Source organism: Ceratotherium simum, chromosome 16 (assembly GCF_057802395.1).
Source record: "Ceratotherium simum simum isolate JZ-2026a chromosome 16, ASM5780239v1, whole genome shotgun sequence".
Taxonomy (NCBI): Eukaryota; Metazoa; Chordata; class Mammalia; order Perissodactyla; family Rhinocerotidae; genus Ceratotherium; species Ceratotherium simum.
The window spans coordinates 22135785-22158606 of NC_141915.1; the positions used below are offsets into that span (position 1 = coordinate 22135785).

A 22822-nucleotide genomic window follows, 5' to 3' on the forward strand; every position below is an offset into this window, starting at 1 on the left:
TGTTTTACCAACAATTCATGTTCCAATTACGCGTGACTCATCTATTTGTTTGCACAGGTCTTAGCTGGATCTCAGTTTGGCAACATTTCCTTAGCCAGGACTTAAGTTACCAATGTCCTTGAAAGAATGGAAATGGTAATTTAGTTCGAATTATGACTGAATTAAAACTTTTTTTCACAACTCCTGAGTAGATTCCCCTTCACAGATCTACTTCCTTACAGCTGTTGGGCTGATGGGTAGGAGGAGCAAGTCCATCATTGATCCTGTATTCTTAGGAATGATCTCTCCTTCTCAGGGTTACAGGCCTTGGAACCCAGGATGACTTCTGGGCCTACACCAACTTGCCGTGAAAGAAACTTTGAGTTAAGGCTTGAAGGATTGTGAGGGATACCCTCTATGGAAGGTTCTCACCAGCACCTCTGAGTGGGGTCATAGAACAGAACATCAGCTCCGGAGCTGGACCGACCTTTGATTGCATCCTGACTCGGCTGCCCCCGCGCTGTGACTTCGTACCTCTCTGAGCCTCGGTTTCGTCATCTGTAAAATGGGTTCCATAACACTCATTTGATTCTGGTGAAATTGATGTGACTGCATAACAGGTGTCCAATACAAACCCTAGGCTGTTGCATGTCCGGCTTTACTCCCTGTATGATGGGTAGCTCCTTCCAGACCCAGTCACCCTGATGAAGCACATTGACCTTTGCAGGCCTATTTATCAGAAATAGAGTAGATTTACGGTCATCTTTGTGGCCCACACACAGTAGGCACTTAATGAGCGTTGGTTGATTAAATTGCTGAGTAGCTAATTGAAGCAAATCACTCAGGAGAATCAAAGCAACTGATGTACAAACCAAATGGCCTGGTTATTCCTGCAGCCCTTCTCAACTGGGCAGACATCTGATTGATGCCTTCATGATTGGCCACAGTGGCCCCCAAATAGCCACTATCAGAATGAGCCTGCCATTGGTCAATTTGGATATCTGCAGGTCTGAGCAGAGTTTACACTTGATTCCCTAAACTAATTTCCCCGAAGTCAAATAACTAGGGGAGGTCTTTTCATGTTCCTTGTGTAAATGTCTATTTAATCACCACCCTGTCTCTAGCACTTCAATAACTTGTACATTTCCCCCTTAATCACTGTTTCAGCTCTGCAAAGAAAAGAAATGGTTGGCGCAAAAGCTCGGGCCATCTGCAGTAGTTAAGCCCTATTTCCCCCTGATTGCTCACTTGGATGGAGAACTTTTTAGCTGAGTCCCATTGGTCATTTGACTGATGCCCTCATTTAATAGAGGAAGATCCTGAGGCCAAAGTCACATAGCTGGTCACGGCAGAACTGAGGCTGGATTGCTCTTCTCAGCACACTCCCCGCCTCCCACCAATGCTGCTCCTTCCTCATCCAGCTGAGCAGCTGTGCGTCCAGGTGCATGCACCATTGTGGTCATGAGGACTTGGGTTCAAATCCCAGCTTTGTTATCTGCTAGTTCTTTGACTTTAGGCATTCAACAGACCTTCCCTGAGCTGCAGTTCTCCCATCTGTAAAATGTGGATGAGCACACAACCTTTTAGGGTTATTGCGAGAATTGAGATGGCATGAAACATGCCCAGCCCCGGCCCGGCACAGCACAGCTGCCCAGTGCTATTTCTTTGTCCTTCACTCGAAACGCTCACTGCAAGTAATAATAACGGCAACAGCTCACATTTATTAAGTCCTTCCTTGGTGCCAGAAACTGTTCTAAGCACCTCACATGTATTAGCTCGTTTATTCGTCTTTCTCTAAAGGCAGAGGTATCTTTCTTGCCGCCCGAAAGCCATCCATCCTTATAACTACTGGACTGCCTGGCCTAGCACCATTTTAACAGAATTTGCTGATTTTAAACAATATGTTGCTGAAATGATTTCTTGTTTTCTGTTGCTGGCTCATAGCAGCCAGCCTGCTTCCTATGACAAAGTGTGATGAAACCAAATGCCGTTTCCTTGGCTTTTAGTACGTATGACTAGTCCAAAATCTGGACTCAACGTTGACCCCTGCCAATCAGGATAGAAAGCAGGGGAAGGGTGCAGGGAGGAGAGGCCCCTGATGGAGTTAGGAATGGGGGTGGCAGTTGGAAGGGGGACACAGATGAGGTCTCCCTCCACAGTGTAACAGCCAGTAGTGAAAGAAGACAGAGCTTTTGCTGCAAAGTTTAAAAACTTAGTTTGGCCCCTAGGTGTCCACCACACCATCGCATTATCACCCTTCAACTCCACCTCCCCCCTCAGCACATCCAGCCCCTCCCTCCAGCTACCTTGAACTACTCTCAGGGCCTAGAAAGCATGTTCAATCTCATCATTTCGTGCCTGTGTACTCCTCATTTGCTCATGCTGGCCCCTCTCCCTGAAGTCCCCTTCTCTACCTGAGAACTTTTACTTATCCTTCAAGACTCATTTCAGATGTCACCTCCTCCAGGAAGCCATCAGAGGTTCCCAATCTGATGTGGGTTCTTCTCCAAGCCCACAAAGCACCTCTGCACTCCCGGCATCTGTCCACACATCTCCTTCCTCAACAAGACTGCAAGTCCACAGAGGACGCACGCCACACTTATTTAACTGTACATCCCAGCAGCTAGCACAGAGCTTGCCATATAATTGATACTTAATAGACACTGGCTGATTGAATGAATGAACCAGGAAATGAGCATAACCCCACTCAGGTAAGTGGTCATGATAAGACATGATAATCATATTGATAATAATTAATAACTGCTACCACCAAATACAAAGACTATGCTGATCTCTTTATCCAAATTGTAACAACAGCTCTCGAATATCAAGCGCCTACTGCTGCCCAGGCATGGGCCAGTCACTGTGCACGTGTTATCTTCTTCCCAGCTCTCAAAGGCTCAGAGAGTGAGGTGCCTGCCCACAGCACACGGCCAGAAAGGGGCAGAGCCCAAGCCTGAAGCTGAGGTCTGCCTGACCCTTTCCCCTGAACCATGCCTCCTCCCGAGAAAGCCACTGCTCCTTGTTCTTGCTGGACACTGATTGGCCTCTGTCGGCCCCTGTTGCCAACCCCTCAGTCCATCTTCCGAGGCCCCAGTGCCCAGATAGATGGGCCTCACAGCTCTGCATCCTGCCCAGTTATTGGGAAGGCTGCTTTCCTCCACCCCCAGGAGAACCTGGAAGGGCCAGAGCGTGCAGAGCGCAAGGTCCACTGCTGATGCCCAGGGAAACAACGTGGACATTCAGAAGCGGGAGCTGCTTTGCCTGATGGCTGAGCGATTAACCCTTGCATGGCTGCCACAAACAAACAGAGGAGCTGCAAATAAACACACCCTGAACGGGCCTGGAGAACAAAAGCCCGTGGACGCCCCTCCACTATACTCCTCTCCCCTGCTGAGTTTATTTCCGGACCACGAGATTAACTGGATGGAATGAGACTTTGGGGACAGCTGGCACACCCCCCACAGGTCTCCCTCACCTGTTACACTAGTCCTCTAGTGCACAGGTTTGGGAAGCACAGGTATCTGGGGCGCACTTGGCATCCTGCTCCCCACTCCCCACTTCTGTCCCCCAAAGGAATAAATGCCCAGAAATTCCTCATTAGAAATGCATTCCACTGGTGCTCCCTGGAGAAACTAAGCCAAGAGTCTTGGAGTGAGTGACCCAGGGCATAAGAAGTCTTGGTGTACCTGATGAAGGTATTCATCCCCCAGACCTTTCTGGAACACTTACTGCAGATCAGGCTCTGTGCTGGGTGCTGGGGACAGCAGGGTAATCAGATACGATTCCTACCAGGTCTGGGAGGCCGGGGGGACAGACACAGACCAATAGATGTGAGGACATGCACACGTGTGAGGACTGACACCAACGGGGTGGTAGAGGGGCAAGGAGGAGGGAGGCGTCATTTGTTTGGTGATGAGGGAAGGGGGAGTGATTAGGAAAGGCTCCAAAGCAGAATAACCCCCAGGGCTGGGTGTTGCAGGATGAGCAGTTGTCCCCAGCAGACAAAGCAGTGGGAGTGGGGGCACCTACAGTAGCAGAGAGAAGGCAGAGAGGCTTGAGGAGCAAGGGTTCAGCTGTCGTAACCTGTTCCACAGGGCTTGAATATGTGGGACGAGAGAGGGCTTGGCAAGAGATAAGGCAGCACTCAGGTACAGGGCCTGAGAACTTGGACCTCATCCTGAGGACAGGTGAGCCACGGAAGGGTTTAAGAAGCAGGACGATACGCTCTGAGTAGAGCACTGGAAAGACTCCTCTGGCTATAGTGCAGAGGGTGATACAGAGGGGAGGCAGCACAGAGCTGGGGGCAAAAGGCCATAACAGAGGCTGATGCCATTTAAAGGCAACATTTTTCTGGGGGCCCAGCACTGTTTTCAGAGCTCTCCCCTCTTTATATATATGTATACACACACATCTGTATATACACATACAACTAATATGGTGTTCATACGATTGTTACCTCCACTAGATGGAGTAGGAAACTAAAGAACAGAGAGACTAAGTCGCTTGTCCAAGGGCACACAGCAAGTGGTAGACTCAGGATTTGAATCATCAGTGCGGCTTGAGCATTCATGCTCTTAACCACTACACTAGAATGCCACTCCATCAAAGATGACAAAGGCTTGAGATGACATAGCATGGTTAGAGGAAAGGATTCCTGATGGGCCTACTCTGTATTTGGGGCTCCCCTGAAGTAGCTTCTGGCTTCCACAGATAAAGGGGTGCAGCCTTGAATCCCGAGGCCCTTGGGGGGAAAAAAAAAAACAAAACTATAGCATGAAATGTGAAGAGGTTGAAAACTCCCAGGACAGGGCCATGATGGGAAGCCATAGGGGTCACTTGAGTCCCCAGGAACACAGGCCTTTGGGGAATGGAAGTAATACTTGTGCTTGGGTGGGTGTGTGCCTGCAAACTCTTCAGAACCAGGAAGGTAGGGTACAGGGAGGCAAGAGAAGGGGGTGCTCCAGTAGGAAGGACCCTATTTTCCTCAACTCATGGCCATACCTGCCAGGGAGGCTGAGGTCAGAGTGCTCATGAAGGTGCTGTGTGCTTGCAGGCAGAGGTGGGTTAGGCCTTGGTAACATGTGGCCACGGCTCTGACCACCTGGACCCCCTGGGGCAGCTCCACATTCCACTCTCCCAGCCATGCTCCTAGGAGGGATGGGATTTGGTGGTGGTGGGGGGGGCAAGCGTCCTACCCAGGGGTCCTCTGATAGAAGAGAGGCCCAGGGTCAGAGAGGAAGGTTACATGTGGCTTCCGTTTAATGCATTTGGTGGTATGCAAAGTTGGACTTTGAACTTGCTAGGCCTGGGCTTTGGACAGTATTATAGGCCTCATTTTCCTTATCTTTAAAATGGGAATAAAACTCTGCTAATGCAGGGTTGTGGTGAATGTCAAAAGTGAATACTGGCTGTTAGCATGCAATTCCACCCACTTTGTAAAGCCATCTGCAGGTGTGCAGAATTATATTTGGTGAGCTGTATTGTACATCCTGGAGCTGGAGCCAGGGGCTGCTGACACTTCAATGTCACACTGAACTTCAGTCTAACTTTAGGGGCTGCCAATTAGTGGTCAGCCAAAGAACAGTAAACAACAGGGGTCACTACCCTCATTCCTGCATCTCTGTGGAACTCAGAATTCTGTTTGAAGTCTGGAAGAAGTCGCTTAGCAGCCTATGTTAACAGCACCTCCTGCTTGCTAAGGCAGGGCAGCCACCAGGTAGGTATTACTTAAAGGCAAGCTGAAAAGCCCAGAAAACAAGGGATGTTTTGGGCGTGGATAATTCAGGGCTACTGTACATAAAGCAAAGCAAGGAGGGCAAGATTGAAGCCAGGGTCACCATCCCAGGCAAGGACTAGCCCAATCAGCCAGTCAGAGGCCTGACCTGACTGGTATCTGTGCCAACGCCTGTTGGAACCGCGGCATCTCTTTACTATCCCAGAAAAAGCTTCGCCAGAGACGAGAGTGTCAGGAGGGACGCATAAGGGCTGGTAAAATCGCCATCAGAGCATTATAGATAAACGCACACACCAACCTTCCCTGCACTAGTGGAAGAGTGCAAACCCACCTAAGGGGCATTTACACACAAATGGCTGGACAGACTCGCGCCACGCGGGGGCTTGGCACCAGAACTCCTCCTAGGCAGATCGTACACGGCAGATACCTTCTGTCTGACAGCTGTGTTATCCAGACCCACAGCATGAAGAACCAGCACAGCAAATGGTTTACAAACCCGGAGCACAGCTTCTCCTGGCCCCGGCTGTTCGCCTCACTATCCCTGCCACGCTGCCTTCCCCACTGCAGAAGACCCACACTCACACCTTGTGGGGTTAAGGGTTTTATTGGCGCCCACCGCTGCTCAATTTCCCTGGATGCTTAAGAGACAGGGCTTTTAAAAAGTAACACAAGGGGCTGCTGCCTCCCCACCAGATTAGCTCGGGCTTCAGTGTTGGTTAATATTCCAGGAGTTTCCCGCAAAGTCTCCCAGATTCTAAGTTTTTGGAACTCTGAAGCCGTCAGCTGCTTAGGGCCCCTGCGTGATTTTCCTGATGGCCCATTTTTAAAGAGCTTCCTATTGGTTTTCCCAAAGACAACAAGCCCACGCTTAAGACGTGATTCTCTCTCTTCCTTTCCCTTCACTCCAGTTACAGGGCAGTTGCCTGGAGTCCTGTGGACCTGGGGGTGAGGTCCGGGAGAAGGCGGGCTAGTATTCATAGAGGGGACCACAACGAGTGGAGCTGAGGGCTTGGGGTCTGACACTGGACGGAGAGAGGCTGGGACAGGGGAGTGAGCGACTTCTCCTGCCCAACTTCCCACAACCTGGAGGCGAAGACTCAGGGGACCCAAGAGTGGGTTCCACTTTGGCATCATGGAATGATGTCACCGCAAGGGGCCTGGTGTCCAGCCCCACCCCCCGAGGGTGACTGGAGAGTGGGGAACACGGGGAGCGGGTTCGCGCGGAGGGCAACTCACAGAGGAGAAGTTGTGTGGGCCGCAGAGCTCGCCGCGGTACTTGCAGGAGAGCAGCATGTCCTCGAGCTGGTGGCCCAGGCGGTCCATGAAGGCGGCGCTGATGCCCTCGAAGTGGCGCGGCGGCAGGAAGAGGCGGAAGTCGGCCAGCTTGCGGAACCACTGGCGGCGCGGCTCGTCGCCCCGCAGCAGCTCGCTGACCAGCGGGCGCGCGGTGCGGTTGGGCAGCAGCAGCCCGAGCCAGTGGCCGGCGTAGTAGAGGTCCCCCTTGGAGAGGCGCGGGAAGCGCAGCGGGTTGTTGTTGCACACGGTGACGGCGGGGAAGGGCAACTGGCGGCTCCACTCGCGGTGAACCCGCGTGTGCGACGGGAAGCTGAGCCAGTAGAGCAGGCGGTTTGAGGACCAGGACAGCAGCAAGCCGAGGGACGTGCAGAAGGCCAGCACCCACAGCGCCCGCCGCTGGAAGGAGCCCCCCGCCGCCGTGCGCCCGGCGCACATGTGCCGCAGCCCGTGCAGTTTAGCGCGGCTCAGAGACGGCCGCCCCCTGCGGGCGACCCCCGGTCCTTGCAGCGCCCGCTCGCGCTCGCCGCCCCTGCCACCCCCGGGCTGCCCGGCTGCCGCCACCGCCGCCGGCGCCGGCTCCTCGCGGGCCATGCGGAAGCGTCCCGGGCCGGTGAGCGCGGCCGCGGGCAGCCCGGCTCCGCCGCTCCGGCTCATTCATTCAGCCCGCGGCTGGCGGCAGCGGCGGCGGCCCCGGTCGGGCGGAGCCGCCATGGGAGTCCGCAGCAGCAGTGGAAGCAGGAGCAGCAGCAGCCGCGCGCAGCCCGCGCCAGGGAAGCGTGCGCCCGAAAGGAGCTCCGGTGGCGCGGCATGCCCGCCCGGCGCCGCCACCGCCGCCTCCGCGGGCGCCCGCCCGGGACTGAGCGCCGCCTCGGCCCGCCGCCCCTGGCACTGGCCTCTCCCGAGCGCCTCCCAGGCTCTGCTGGCCCCTAGTCTTCCCGGAGGCTGCCCGACGCCGGCCACTACCTTCGGAGGGGCCCCACTGGGCGCCGCCTCTCCAGTCCCTGGGCGCTGCGCCCGCCTCTCCTCGTCCTGTACCTCGGGGGACCCTGAGCTGAGTCCCCCTGCTCCGCCTAACCCCAGCTTTTACGCTGGTCCTGGGAGAGCAGCCACTCGGCCACTATGCCTGATTTGGACATCCCCAAGGACCCCACCAGCCCGGCCCGTAGCCCAGCGGACTACGGGACACGGGAGAGAAGGCGCCAGGGAACGAGCGCCCCCAGAGGCGCACCGCGGCTCCTGGCTTGGCGGGTGGGGTGGGTGTGTACCGGGGTGAGTGGTCGCCCTGCTGGCTGCAGCCCTCTTTCCCTTCCCTCCAGGACCCTTCTCACTGCTCCTTGGGCTGCGCTGGGCCGAGACCTCCTGAGGCTCCCCCAAGTCCTGCGCCTGAGCTCTGCGTTGCGATGTGCCCGCTCTCGCCTGGGGTTGGGGCTTCTTAGGGTGTCCTGCCGGATGCTGCGTGCTGCTGGGCCCCTTCAAGGCTGCTGGCCAGAGGGAAGTGTAGCTTCTCCCACCGGCTCTCCGGGGTGCCTCGAGTCTCCAGAAAAGCCCGGCCTCGCTGTCCCCTGCCTCTTCTCCCTGCCCCGGCGGCGCCAGGAGCCGGGGACTGCGGAGCCCCGGCTACACCTCTCAGGGGTGACCCGGACTCGTTGACTCCGCGCGCCCTTCTCCTCTCGCGACTCCAAGCCGCACTGGCGGCGGCGCCGGTTGCGCTCCTCTCCCGGCTGCCCGGCCCTCCTCGGGCCCCGGGCGAACTTGGGCAGCGGCCGCGCGACGCTGGCGCGGCTGGGCTTCGAGCACCTGCTTCTCGGCTCGCTGGCCCCACGGCTCCGGGCGGGCGGGGCGGCGGCGGCGGCGAGCGCTGTGCGCTCCCGGAGACGCGGTGCTGACGCGCCCGGCTCCTCCTCGCTGCATTTTAATTCCCGGCCACTGTGGCCGCTGCACACCGAGCGGGAAGCCCCTTGCTGGGGTCAGCCGGGTGGGGATGCGCTGCACAGATGTGCCCCGGTGTGCGGGCTTGTGGGAGGGATGTGGAGTAGAAACATTGTGTTTCCGTGGCGCCATGTGTAGATAAGTGTGAGGGCACTTCTGACTGTGTGAGATGGGCTGTAGAGAGAGTGAGCCACTGTGTAGTGTGGGCATTTGAACCAGTGTGAGTGAGTTGTCATGCACCGAGTGTGGGTTGGATGTGCGTGTGTGTGTGAACGGGGATTTCTGTGTGTCTCGTGAATGTGAAATTATTTGTAGATGATGTACCGTGACTGTGTGTGTGGTGTGTGTAGGAGAGAGTGTCTGTGATGGTGTCTATGTTCTATGTGTGTGCGTACATGTGCACTTAGAGAGTGGTGGGTATGAACGGATGTGTTGATGTGTGGATAGAGAGCAGGGTTTCTGGATGTGGTGTGATATTGGTGTGTTTCTCATGTGTGTGTGTGGTGTGTAGAAGAGTCTGTGTGTTGAGGTGCTGGGAGCAGTGACCTGGCCTCTGGCAGGCTGGGGTTCAGTGGGTCAGCCCTGCCCCCTGCCTCTTAGGAGCTTCCCGGGTGTGCCCCAGCCACTTCTCTGGAAGGGTCTGCTGCTCAGCTCTGGCACAGTCAGCCAAGCCCAGCTCTCCCAGGAGGGCAGGAGGGAGGATTGTGACTTCTATGGACAGGAGACTCTGTCTCTGCCATCCTCACGGCTGGGATCCTACAGCCAGTTGGCGGATGATGTCACCCTTCCCTCCTGGAGGGCCCAGGTCTTCCACTAACCCCTGGGCACTGTGGGACAACTTCATTTTGTCTTTTTGATATTCTGCCTTGGTGTGTTTGGGAGGATGAACGCTGCATGGTGTGTACTGCTAGCTCCATTTTGCCGGTGAGAAATGGGTGGCCAAGTACTTGCCCAAGGTCATAAGGCCTGTAAGTGGTGGATTGGGATTCCACACCCAGATCCCCCAAGCCCGGCTCTTTCTACTCACCACGGGGCCTTACAGTGTGCACTCTCCGGGCCAGGCGCCTTGAGGCGGGCTGGAGTCTTGTTCTCATGGCTGCCTGGCAGTGCCTGATGCACAGTAGGTCTCTACCCATATTTCCCAAATAATTGACTCGCTGAGGCCTCACTGGGACAGGGAACACTTCCAGCCCTACTACTCCATGGGACAGAGGAGTTTTCTAGACGTTTTCCAGAGAGTAGATTTTGATGGGGGGTGGGAGAGACAGTGTGAAGGGATCCTGAGAGTGGGAGGGCACCCCAGTGAAGTTAGGGGATTTGGGGCCTGGAGGATTTGGATTTGGGCCGGGAGAGGAATTTCACCCACTTTGTGATGATTCGTTAGGGGTGCTCTGGGCAGATCTTTTGAGTGAGCATTGAGTGGCTGAGTGGTGCTGGGGTGGGCTTTCCCCCCACTGACCTGGAGGGCATCATGTCAGCATGGCAACTCCCCGCATCTGGTCTCTGGAGAAGAGGGCATCTGAGCACCACACATCCCCACTCACCCCCACACACACATGCACACACAAATGCACATAAACACAACACATATGCACACCAAACATACACAAACACACACACACACACACACACACCCGGAGGCCCTTCTCATTCACCTGGGGAAGAAGCTATTGTAGTTGGGCTTTGCTGAAATTCTGCTTTGGATTCGGTTCCTTGAAGATGTCTGTTGCTGGCTTTGGGGGGAAGGTTCTGAATCTGCCAGTTTCATGGGGCATCCAACAAAGGCTCACACACCAGTGCTCCCAGCCTGGTCCTGGGGTGCCACAGGGGCACATATCCCAGCCAGGGTGGGGCAGCCTTGTGAGCTCAGCACAGTTACTGAGGAAGCAGCAGGGCAAAGCAGGTCCTGTCTCCCAGCATCATAACTCTGGGCGGCACGAAGCCCTGTCTTGTAGAAACCTTTAGGACATTTTATGTTTCTTATTTGTTCAGCTGTGGTGGCCTTTTCTTTCCTCGTGGTTCCCCCCTTGAAATGTACACATGCTGCTTTCGGTTGCCCGGGTGTCTTCTCTGCCATAGGTTGTCCTGTTGATTCTCCAGACGGGTGGCTTCCCCAGAGAGAGGAGGAGGGGTATCCTGCATAGGATCCAAGGGTCTTGGCACAGAAATCCAGAGGTAGACGCAGGGACAGCTAGTGACCCCAAGCAATGATCAATGTCTCTTTTTATGCCACATGTATGCAGTGCGTTCTCTGTGCTTCCTGAAATACCCCCAGCCCCTCTCCAACCAATACTTTGACCAGCTTGGTGAAGTTCTACTCTTTCTTCAAGTCCCAGCTTAAGCATTGCCTCCTGGGTAATTGCATTGCCACCAGCATCATGGCCCTGTCATAGCACCTTGTCATTGCTTGTGTCCAGGCCTTTCTTCTGGATGGAAGCCTTTGAGGACAGGGCTACATCTCACTCATATTTGTGTCCCTACCTCTTAGCACAGTGCCATGGCCCACTGATGAAGCACACTGAGATGGAGAAGAGGGGCCAGGAACTCAGATTTCTTGAATGTTTCTATATGCCAGGCACTGAACCGGGCACATAAACATATTCTATTTAATTTCTCACTCCAACCCTGCAGGGGAGGTATTTTTTGCCCTCTTTTTACAGTTCTTGCACCAAGGGCTTGGAGAGCAGGAATTTAACTCAGCTCTAACTCATTCCAAAGTCCCAGATCTTCTGACTCCATCATGCTTCTTTCAAAAGTATTATGATAAATAATAATAATAATATAATAATAAACGTGGGACTTCCTAAGTGATGTACCTTAAAAACAAGTGTCATACATGTTCTAAGTGTTTAATCCTCAAAGTAATTCTATGAGGTAAACACTTTTATTTTCTCTACTTCAAAGAGGAAGAATTGTTACCACAGAGAGGTTGAGCTACTCACCCTAAGCCACACGGCTGCTAAGCAGGAGAGTGGGCTTTGAATCCAGGAAGTGTGGCTCCGTGCCCTGTGCCCTCAAACCCTACCCCATACCATCTCTGCCCTCAGAGCTCCACTGAAACATGACAGCTCGTGTGAATTAGCTTTCCCACCTGGCAGACTCACTTGGCCAGAAAAACAAATTCACGAGGCAATGCATGCACTGACCCATGTAACCTATCCACCAAGACATTAGAATTTAGCATTGTGATTTCCCAATAATAAGCTTTTAAGAAAATTTCCCTTTTCTTCTTTATCTCTAAAACATCTCTTGCTCCACACCTGGCATGCTGGCATTCTGTGTGATGTTTGTGTGCAGTGGCAGAAAGGCCTGCCAACTGGCCAGGCCACATTCTGGGTGTGACCACCAACACAAGCTATAAGCTCTTTCTCCCACAAAATGAGTGCACTGGGAGGGAGAGGTCAATTTAAGTCAATGTGATTTTCTGTCTTTATAGTCCAGTTTCAGGAGCTATACTTTTGTTGGCTCGATCAGGCTTCACTGTTCCTGTTCGCCCCCAATCCCTACTGCTCAGGGGCTTGGCATGGCAAAGTGTCTGAGATGCCACCTAACCCTGCTCCCTACCTGCTGTAGGAGTCCCTTCTACACACCCCTTCAGTGACAGTCTACTGGTAACTGATTCTGCTCTGGAACATCTGGCAGTATTTCAAGCTTCCTCCTCTCGTCGAATTGGTATCTGTCTCCTTGCGAATTTCTCCCATTTCTCCTAATTTATCTCTGGGGAGCCACACAAAATAAGTTTGATCTTTCTTTCACATGAGAATCCTTCAGATAATTTACGGAATCAGAATATTTAAATGCTGAAAGGGACTCTAGCAGTCTACCTTCCTAGCAAAGTCTTCAAGACAGTCTTTTCTTCTCCAGGCTAAATGTCACCAGTCTCTTCAACTATTTCTCCTGTACTTTCTGCTCTTGAAATGGGATCTTGGATGTCAACATCCTTAAAATGTGACCCTCCTTTGAGCCCTGCAGAGTGTGAGCCCAGCAAGCCCTTTACTCTGGACTTGGTTCTTCCAGTTCCCGATTTTCTTTCTGGTGGTTGTGGGTTCTTATTTGCCCTCTTACCTCTGGGATTTAGTGGAGTGGTGGGTGGGGAGAGGGGACAGTAATGATGGGTTCTTGGTGTCGCTGCTTAGAATGCCTAGTGCACTTTCTTTCAGGACTCTGCTCCTTGTGGTGATTAGAGTCAACACTACTTTTAGTATGAGAGTTCATGGATATTATGAGGCAGGTGGGCTTTTGTGGGTCTGCCTGTGAACCTAAATCTCTTTTTCTCCTTTCTCTTTGTCTTTCTTTTTCTGTCTCTGTACTGCCCTTGGCTCTCTGTCACTCTGCCTCCCTCTCTTTTCTTCCTCTCTTCTTTCCCTCTCCTTTCTCCTCTCCCCAACCTCTGCCTGAAGCCTAGTGGTCCTTTCTGATACCTTCTTTGCTGCTGGTGGCCTCTGGGGTCACAGAGGTGGCTGCAGTGTCACAGGACCTGAGCAAATGTCTAGCAGTCCTTATGGGTTTCCTGTACGGGAGAAAAGAGAGCGAGGAGAACTTCTCCACTGTGGTGTTAGCTCATGGCACGCTCATCCCCCACCCCACCCCCCTGCTGTGGGGCTGGCACGGGAGTGGCTGCTCCATCTTACCTTTTCATGGGTGTCAGCATTTCCATTGTTTTTCCCCCTCACTCTGGGGCTTCCTTGTACTACCCTTGGCCTCTCCTTGTTCTCTCTTCCTCTGGGATCTTTCTTAGACTCACTAGATTTTTCTTTTTTGTCTTTTTGGTCATCCTCATTTTACTGGGTTTGAGCTCTCAGCTGCCCATCCTTCACCAGCACTAAATCCCAGGAGTAAGAGGGCAAACTGGGGCCCACAACCACCAGGAGAAAGATCAGGGGCTGCAGGACCAGGTCCAGAGGAGAGGGCTGGTGGCTCGTGCTCCACAGGGCTGGAGGGAGCTCAGCTGACGCTCTATGCTCCACGGTGAGTGGCAAATCATGAAAGGTGGGAGCTGGATGTGAAATCTAATCGAACCCCTTCACTCTCAGGGGAGGAAGCTGAGGTCCAGAGAGGGGAGAGGCTTGCTATAAATCACACAGACTGATACTGATAAACACAGAACCAGAAGCCAGATTCCTACTTCTGGTTCATTCTCTGCCCACCCTATGAAATAACTATAAAAAATCCATTTTGAAATCACTAATGTATTCAAATGATTCAAATAGGACAAAAGAGTAAAGAGTCTAGTATAAAATTTCTCTACCCCTCCCATTCTTCTTCCCTCGAGGCAACTGATGCTATCAATCTGTTGTATAATCTATTAGCGATACTTTACACATATGTGTGTATAGTCTCCATATGTCCCCATTTTTTTACACAAATGGTTGCATTCTGTGAATATCATTTACTAGAGTAATTGTATTCCATGTTCTTCACACATTTTTCCCCTGTATTTTCAGTTATTTTATCGTTGCCTTCCTGTGGCACTTCATTCCAACTTCTGTTATTTTCCTCAACTTCTCATTTCACATTGTCCTGCTCTCCCATCCAAAAAGGATGGTGGGCTCTATGATAAAGTGGTACACAGAGCTCGCCATTTTATTATCAGATTTTTTGTTAACTTTTTGCTAGATACGCTGATGGATGGAAGCTCTCCTGTGGAGAATCTCAAATGGCAGGTAATGCAAAGATATTTCCATTTGCCTCTGAAGTGTATTACATTTGCATAGGATTTACCTTTCCAGTCATATTTTCTTTAGACTAATTATAATACACACGCACACGTGCGCACACACACACACACAATTGAGTGCCCTGAGCACACAGCTCTTGTTGGTTTGGGAAGGTGGTTCAAGCATGCATTGGTTGGCAGAGAAAGCCAGTTTGGGATTCAGAAGTTTCTCTGACTAGTATACAGAATGGGTAAAACATATCATAGAGAGGACCAGAGGGTATCAGTGCCAAAAGTGATCTTAATGAACATGTAGTTAAACTTAGAAGAGGAAATTGAGGTACAGAGTTTAGTGACTTTCCCCTGGTCACTGGGAAGTTGATCTGATGATGGCAATGATGATGATGATGATGATGATGATGATGGTAATGTTGATGTTGATAATGATGGTGATGATGGTGACGATGATGGTGATGATGATATTCGATAGCTGACATTGATTGAGCACAGACTATGTGTCGGGTACTGTGCTCAGCAAACATACATTAATTCATTTAGCCCTCACACCAACCCTATGAGATATGTACCACCATTATAGCTCTTCTACACAGGAGGAAACTAAGGCAGAGATTGGATAAGTACCTCGTCCAGACAGTGGCTGGATTTAGACCCAGGTATTTTGGCTCTAGAGTACAGGGTCTTAATTAAATAGGTTGTAATTAGCTAGAAGTAATGATTGCAGTGGGTATTAATTGAGCACCTAGGGCATATCAGGCACTGTCCTTGGCACTAGGACTATTATGTCTACTCAGACATGGTCCCTGTTTTACCTGACAGTCTAGTGGGAGACATGGGTAAGAAAATAGATAATTTAATAAAACATGATACATGCTATGCCAGAGATGAGCACAGTGTGTTGAGATGGTCCAGAGGAGGGACCTCCCCTTAATTGGTCTGAGAGCTAGCATCATGCATGTTCCCTGTTTTCCTCTGAATTTCTCCACTCATTTCATTTTCTCACCCAACTCGTGGAGAACTATGTGACCTCTCCCACGAGGATCAACCTTTGAGCCAAGACCTGAGACCAGAGGCAGCACCAGTACAGCCCCACACTGAGGATGCCCAGATCCGTGATGTCCAAATAGTCCACATCCACGTCCTCCTCCTGATGTGGGTTTTCGTGTCCCCAGTGGTGTCTTACTGACCTGTGACATTCACTTTCTAAGTCAGGCCACCTAAATAATTAATCTTTCTCCTTCCCCCAGCATCGCCTTACCTATCATTGACTAATTCTGGGTTTAGGCTTGAATAACTGGGTCTTGGTTGTAACTTTGGCCATAAAGTTAGCAGAGAAATGGAGCCTTGCACACTTTTCTACCCAATTTCCTCTCCCATCCACATAACAAAACTTTCATTAAAATAGTTAAGCATAATAACCTTCTCCAGCAGTTACCATCCACTCATATTATGAAAAGTCATGCAGTTACAGTAGGATTTAATGAAATATAAAACCCTAGATACAACTAGGCATTTTATTCATCGTTCCTTGACTGTCCCCTTAACTGTTTTCAGTCATGACTTAACTTTACCCTGGCTCTCACCTCTCCTTTGGGGAGTACTAACTAACCAGCCCTGAATCAGTCTTGCAGACAGATCCTCGGCAGTGACTCAGAGATTTAAGTCCAGGTTGATTTGTCAAGACCCTCTGTCCGGGCTGCTTTTCCTCTTAGCTACAGCTTTCCTCTGGCTCAGCCACTAGTGGTTTGTTTACTCTCTTTCCCTTATAAATGACCTAGCCAAACCTCTATCTTGGATTTTGCTGCTCCTAGTTTATCTTGCCTGTCCACCCACAGAATGAGCAGAAATGGAGGGATTTAGTACATTCTTTTGCAGAGGTGTGGACCTGTGTGATTATCCAAACAGAAGCCAGGAAGAGAAGGCAGGACAGGGAAGGTAGGATAAGAGAAGGGAGCAGAGGGGAGGGGAGGGGAGGGGATGATAAGGAGGAGAAGAGAGGACAATGGCACAGAGCACCAACCGTGTACTAAGTGCATCAGGTAATGATTCTTCATGACAACTCTCCCAAGTGGGTAGCATTATCCCCATTTTACAAATAGGGACATAGAAACTTTATCTTTCCAATTGTGTTCTCTCTGTTGCTGGCTTAGGCACAGCTTAAACCATAATAATAGTGATAATCACATAACACAACCATTCACTGAGCTCAGTGTCAAGCACTGAGTTAAGCCTCATTTTCCAGATGAAGAAAATGAGGCTCAGAGAGGTGAAGGTACTAGAGTAAGGTCACACAGAATGCGCCACATGGTGGCAGGGCCAGGATTCCAACCCAGGTCTGACTCCAACATCTTGGTAATTATTTAAAAAGCAGGAAATTGGGAGTTTAGAAAGAGAAAAGACAAAGTGGGTGGCAGCATGATTCAGAGTTTTGCAAAAACCCTTGGGGAGATGAAGGAAGTGAAAACAGAGCTGGGTTCTTAGTATCTGCCGTGCGTCTGGAACCGTGTGCTTCCTGCTTCAGTGTGACGCCGTCACAGGCAGAGCTAAAGCTATACAAGCTCGGTGGCTGGGAAGAGGTTTAGGGAAGTACCCATGGGCACAAGTACTAGGCTGGGCTACGTAAGGTAGAGGCCACACAAAATATTTCCTCTCTCAGCATCCAAATGACCTATATACTGAGAGCCACCACAGGACCGCAATGTAGGAACCCACCCTTACAAACCACAGGTTTTCAACCTATCCTCCCGTTTCCTTCCTCCCTTCCTCCCTTCCTTCTTTCCTTCCTTCCTTTCTTCCTCCCTCCCTCCCTCCTTTCTTCCCTCCCTCCATCCTTCTCTCTCTTCTTCCTTCCCTCCTTCCTTCCTTTCAAACCTCAGCCTTGCTTTCTTCTTCCTAATCAATATTTCTTTAGCCCAACAGTACTCAAGTTTACTCATTCAATATTTCTCAGCAGCCTACAGCACTAACACACAACATTAGATTCCAGACAGTTTTCTGAAAGTGCTTGGAGTTATAAAGGCAAGTTCATAAGCTTGATGGTAATAAGAGCCATGAAACAGTTCGGACCCTTTAACCTGGTAGTCCCACACCCTTGTAGGTTCCCCAAGGAAATAACCCAAAATCAAGAAAAAAAGTACAAAGCTCTTTGCAGTGAGACTTCTCACGATAGAGAAAAACAAACAAACAAACAAATTAAAAACAGTTCACATGTGCAATAGAGGAATGGCTAAGCAAATGATGGGGATACTACGTCATTGGAAAATGATGTCATTCTAAAGAAAGAACAGGGCAAGGATGCCAATGTGTTGAGTTAGATATGAAATAGCATTGAGTAAAAAGACCTGAGCACAAGGGTCACACCCAGCCTGATCACTTTAGGAAAACATCTCTTTATATGTGAACAATGGTCAGAGGAGGATGAAGAGGGACAGAGTTTATCAACAAATAGGTCCTCTTGGTAAAGTTACTTAGATTTTAGACAAACAGACCCCAAGCAATCTTACCAGAGCCAAGCTTGGAAAGAAGGCGCATCACAGGCAGAGGTGTTGTCTCTATGAAGTAGTATCGCTGGACAAAGGGCCACTGCAGCCCTGGACCTCTTGGCCAACCTCACCATCCTCCCCACCTGGGCACTGCCCACCAACCAATGAAAGTGAGCCACAGATGCTGCCCTGATGTGGTCAGCACAATCACGCTGGACCAGGCCCACTCTGGAATGTTCCTCTTGGCTTCTGACTCCTGGATCCCCCTCCTCCTGAAGTATCAGGCTCCACCAGGATCCCTACCTTAGTCTCAATCTCTTTCGAACAAAACCCCAACAATGACTCACGTGATAGAGGCTCTATGACTAAATAGTGACCCATAATAAAAACTGACTCAGAGGCTAACCTGTCCCCCAATTTGGATGAAGATTGCCTCTGCGGTGTGGTTATCCTTGTGGCCTTTCTGCTTGCTGCGTCTCTATCTGTTCCCAGTCTCTGCCTGGAGACTCTACCCTGACTTGTGATTAAACTCTTGGCTAGACCACTTGGACTGGTGCACTTGACCCTGGCTGGATCTCAACAGCAGCATAAAGGGCCTGATCATTCCCCAACTATAACCATGCTTCCATCTTTAACTACGGCTGGAATTCTCCTTCGTCTGAACACACATAATACTCTTGTTTCCAGTTTAGATGCAGTGCAAGCAGATAAGGAAAACCACCATTTGAGCAGTCACAATGCATGTCACAAAATTCATAATAATAATGATAACCTTAGTTAATTGAGGATGGTAATGTAGCAGGCATGGGGCTAGGGACTTTGCATGCATTACCTCATTTAATACCTTCAGTAACCCTAATGAAGTAGATGTTATTATTTCTATTTGTGCCAAGGAGGAATCTGAGGCTGAGAGATATCAAGTGGATTATTTAAGGTCAAACTTGAGTTTTGTTGATGTCAACCCCTCCTGCCCCCGCATTGTGTGATACAGCCTTCCAGTCACTGCAGACACCATCGCATACTGGAAACATGACTGAGCCCTTGTCTTTTCACGGAGGCTCCTTACTCTTACTTTATGCACAATCCTGATAATATGCTTGGCTATTTGTTTTTCATGCTCTCCGCGGAATAGAAATAATGCATGCTATAGAAAGAAACAAGTAGGCTTAAGATTCAAGAGTACTGGTAACCAGAATGTATAGCCAACGCTTGACAACAAAAGAGAAGACAAACAACTATAAAAACAGATAAAAGGACTTAAAAAATGATACCATTTAATGTTGGGCAAACTCCACATGATTTGAATAGTCTGGAGTCTTTTAGCCCAAAATAATAATTGGAACTCACAATGACAGCCTTGAGTCCCTAGATGACATTTTGTTCTGTATAATTTGCATAAGAATATAGGAAAGGATGGGATATATTTCAGAAGGAGTTTTAGCCAAATGGTTCCATTAAGAAAAAAAAAGTTGTGGTGCTTAAAGGAATAAATAAACCCTTAACTCTTGGAAACACTGGTTATTCAGAAAAATGACATTTCTTTGGGAGAGAGAATAATAAAGATTTTACTCTCTTATTTGGTCCATTATTTCAGCCATCACCTTGAACAAAATTTCTCTGTCATAATTTTGTTTGATGGCCAAACAGTGGTTTGGGGTACATGGCTTAACATTCCAAATTAATTATGTTGCTAACAGTTGCATTATGTTGTGGTTGTTTAGTTATTCTTTAAAAAGAAATTTCGTGGTATTTAAATGTTTCTATTTCTTTTCTGTTTCTTACACTAAAAACAATGACAGATCAATTTTTACGGCATTTTTTTTTTTCCCTGCAGGAAGAAACAATAAAGGAGAAATGGAATTCTATTTGAGAAAACAGTTCTAATGTTCATATCTCCATCAGAAACATTTTAGGGTTTTGTTCTGTAGGACTTGGGAGTCTTTTGCAATAGGCGCCAGCAGAATTCCCACTTATAGAGGGATGTCAGAAATCAGAGTATCTCAACTGATGTTGCTTGTCTATTAGCTTCCTGAATGCAAACTTCCCTTGGAAGGTTCTGTGTGTGTATGTGTGTTTTTCCTTTTCGCATACTCACTCATCGATTGATACAGAGAAACCTGAAACGTGTGTACTGCTTTGTGAAGTATTGACAATATAGCCTTTTAAATTTGGAACTGGAAATTTTACCCGCGGGAAGAGATGTTTCAGTCATGAATTCTAAGTCCCTTTTTTATTTAGAAATCTTGGGATTATCTTCTACTAAGCCCTCATCCCCACCACATTCCATCCATCACCAAAGGCTGTCGATGCTGCCTCCTAAATCATTCTCAAGCCCATGGTCTGTGATCTAGTCTCACTGCCGCCATCTTGGTTTGGGCTTTCCTGGTCTACAGCTTACCCTGTAATTATAGCTCTTGACTGGGCCCCTTGCCTTTGATTTCTTCCCTCTCCAATCCATTCCCCACTCTGCCATTCTGATTCTGTCATTACTCTGCTTAAAATCCTTCAGTGGCTCCCCACTACTTAGTGCAGAGTTTCACAGTCTGTGTGTTGTGTCACACAATGGGTTACAAGAGGTGTAGGTGTTGATGCTCACAGCTTTGGGGGCCACAGGGCAGGCTTGGAGCAGCAGGAGCCCTAGGGGCTGCTCAGGACAGCAGCCTTGTCCATTTGCCCCAGTGTGCTGTATAGATATTACCTATTTTGTTCTTGAAAAAATTCCAGGAAGTTCTGGGAAAGCCTAGCTTATAAAGCCCTTCTTACCCTGGCCCCATCTACCCCACCAGCCCCTCATACTACTCCCTGTCCCACAAACCCTTTGCCCTGGCTATCTAAGTCTCTTTCTTTTCCATCTTAAATTCACATCACATTTTTGCTTTATGACTTTGAACTTGAGGTCTGAATGGCACCCTCTCTTTTTCTTTGCATGGTGAACTCCTCCTCATCTTTTGGGACCCTGCTCAACATTCCCCTCTCTGAAGCTCTCCCTTGCTTCTGCAAACAGGGTTAACCACTCTCTTCTCTCTGCTCCAGTGCAAGCCAGCTAGGGGAAATTGGGAAAGTTACTTAAACATTCTGAGTCTTAATTTCCTCATTTGAAAAATGGAGATAATAACATCTGCCTTGAAGGGTTAGCATAAAGATTAAATAAAATAACATGTGTAAAGCATTTAGCATAGAGCTTGGCATATAGTAAGCACTCAGTAAATATTTGTTGAATAATAAATGGTAGTCGCTATCATTAACTATCAAACTTTTGCCAGTGCACTGATCCTATAATTGTGCAATTGTTGTTAACCTCTCTTTTAAGATACTCCTATTCATCTTAGTGCAGTAGATTCTGGTCTGCTAGGATGTCAGCTCCATGAAGGGCGGGATCTTGAGTTCATCCCTGTACACCGTCAACAGGGCCGGGCACACAGAAGACCTCATGGATGTTTGTTGACTGCTTGCTTCCCTCATTTGACTCTTTTGAGTGTCAAATGTGATGATGTATGTGAAATACTTCGAAAGTATAAATACCTTGCAAATATCTTGTAAATCTAAGACCTGTCCTTTCATTCACACTTTTAGTCTCAAGGCTGATGCTTCTGTTGATCTGCCAGCACACGAACCTGCTTGCTGACTCATGTTCCCTGGTGTGACACGTAAGTTCTAGGGAAGTCTGATGCCCACACAAAATGCTAACACTTTCATTTGTTGGAGAGAAGTAACCAAGGCAGACATTCTAATTAGTACCATTACCTTCTAAAATACATGCCTGAACAGAAGAGCCATTTGTGGATCTATCGTCTTTAGCTCTCATGCCTCTAGCACACACAGAGGCATTTCTAGATATTTTGTACACTGAGTCTAGTTACCCTTGTTATTCAGACCAGGATGTGACCACCCTTATCAAGGAAAGGAAGTCACCTTGGGAAGGGCAAATGAGGGAGACTCTAGAGTGGCTTTACTGCAGGTGAGAGCTGGAAGCGCCACAGTGATCAGCTGGTCCAATCTCCTTGGTCCACTCTACAGATAAGGAAATTGAGGCCCAGAGAGAGTCAGTGACTTGTCCAGGGTCACACAGCTAGCTCTGGGACTCCCTTTAAGCATTCCTTCCTTCCACTTGACTACAGTGTCTATAACAGAGAGAAGACGAGAAGGTGTTCTAGGCACAGGAAATAACACTACGTGGAAAATACTGGGAACATGACGTCTATGTAAGGGCTCCATTCATATGGATTTGATGGTTTAGGACTGTGAATGGAGGCTGAGAAGTGAAAATTCTCTGTACTTGAAGATGAGTGAACAGAATAAGGCATAAAGTGGCTTGAGACCAGAATGGTATGTGTGTGTGTGTGTGTGTGTGTGTGTGTGTGTGTGTGTACTTTATGATTTAGGTTATGGAGAGGATTTTATTTTATTTTTTGTTTCGTTTGCAGGAAATTTGGATGGCAGAATATAAATAATATGAAGCTTTTAGAAAATTGGTTTCTCAACAGGTCAGAGAATGGATTGGAGGTGGGAAGAAGAGACCAGGAGACTACTGCAATCTCCTGCTTGAATTGATGAGGGCCTAGGCATGTGGTGATGGTGGGAATGGAAAGGAATAACTACAAGATACATGTGAGACACACAGGGAGGGAAGAATCCTTAATGAAGTGGTAACAATTAATCGGGTGCCAAGGTGATCAAATGAAAGTCATTCAAGTAACAAGGTTGATGCAAACATGCCCTCAAAAT

At 49.3% G+C, this 22822-nt stretch overlaps 1 protein-coding gene across 2 annotated transcripts in view; it reads right to left on the bottom strand.

The window, feature by feature from the left end:
- The window catches only part of ASIC2 (acid sensing ion channel subunit 2), a 992920-nt gene that overhangs the window by 245228 nt on the left and 724870 nt on the right, over nucleotides 1-22822 (bottom strand). The window contains exon 1 of one of the 2 annotated variants that reach the window (XM_004441883.3): nucleotides 6953-7666. The exons of the other annotated variant lie outside the window; for it this stretch is intronic. Within the exon in view, the coding sequence (XP_004441940.2) occupies nucleotides 6953-7666 (714 nt within the window). Of the gene's footprint in view, nucleotides 1-6952; nucleotides 7667-22822 lie in introns of those variants that run through there. 2 annotated transcript variants of the gene reach the window in all.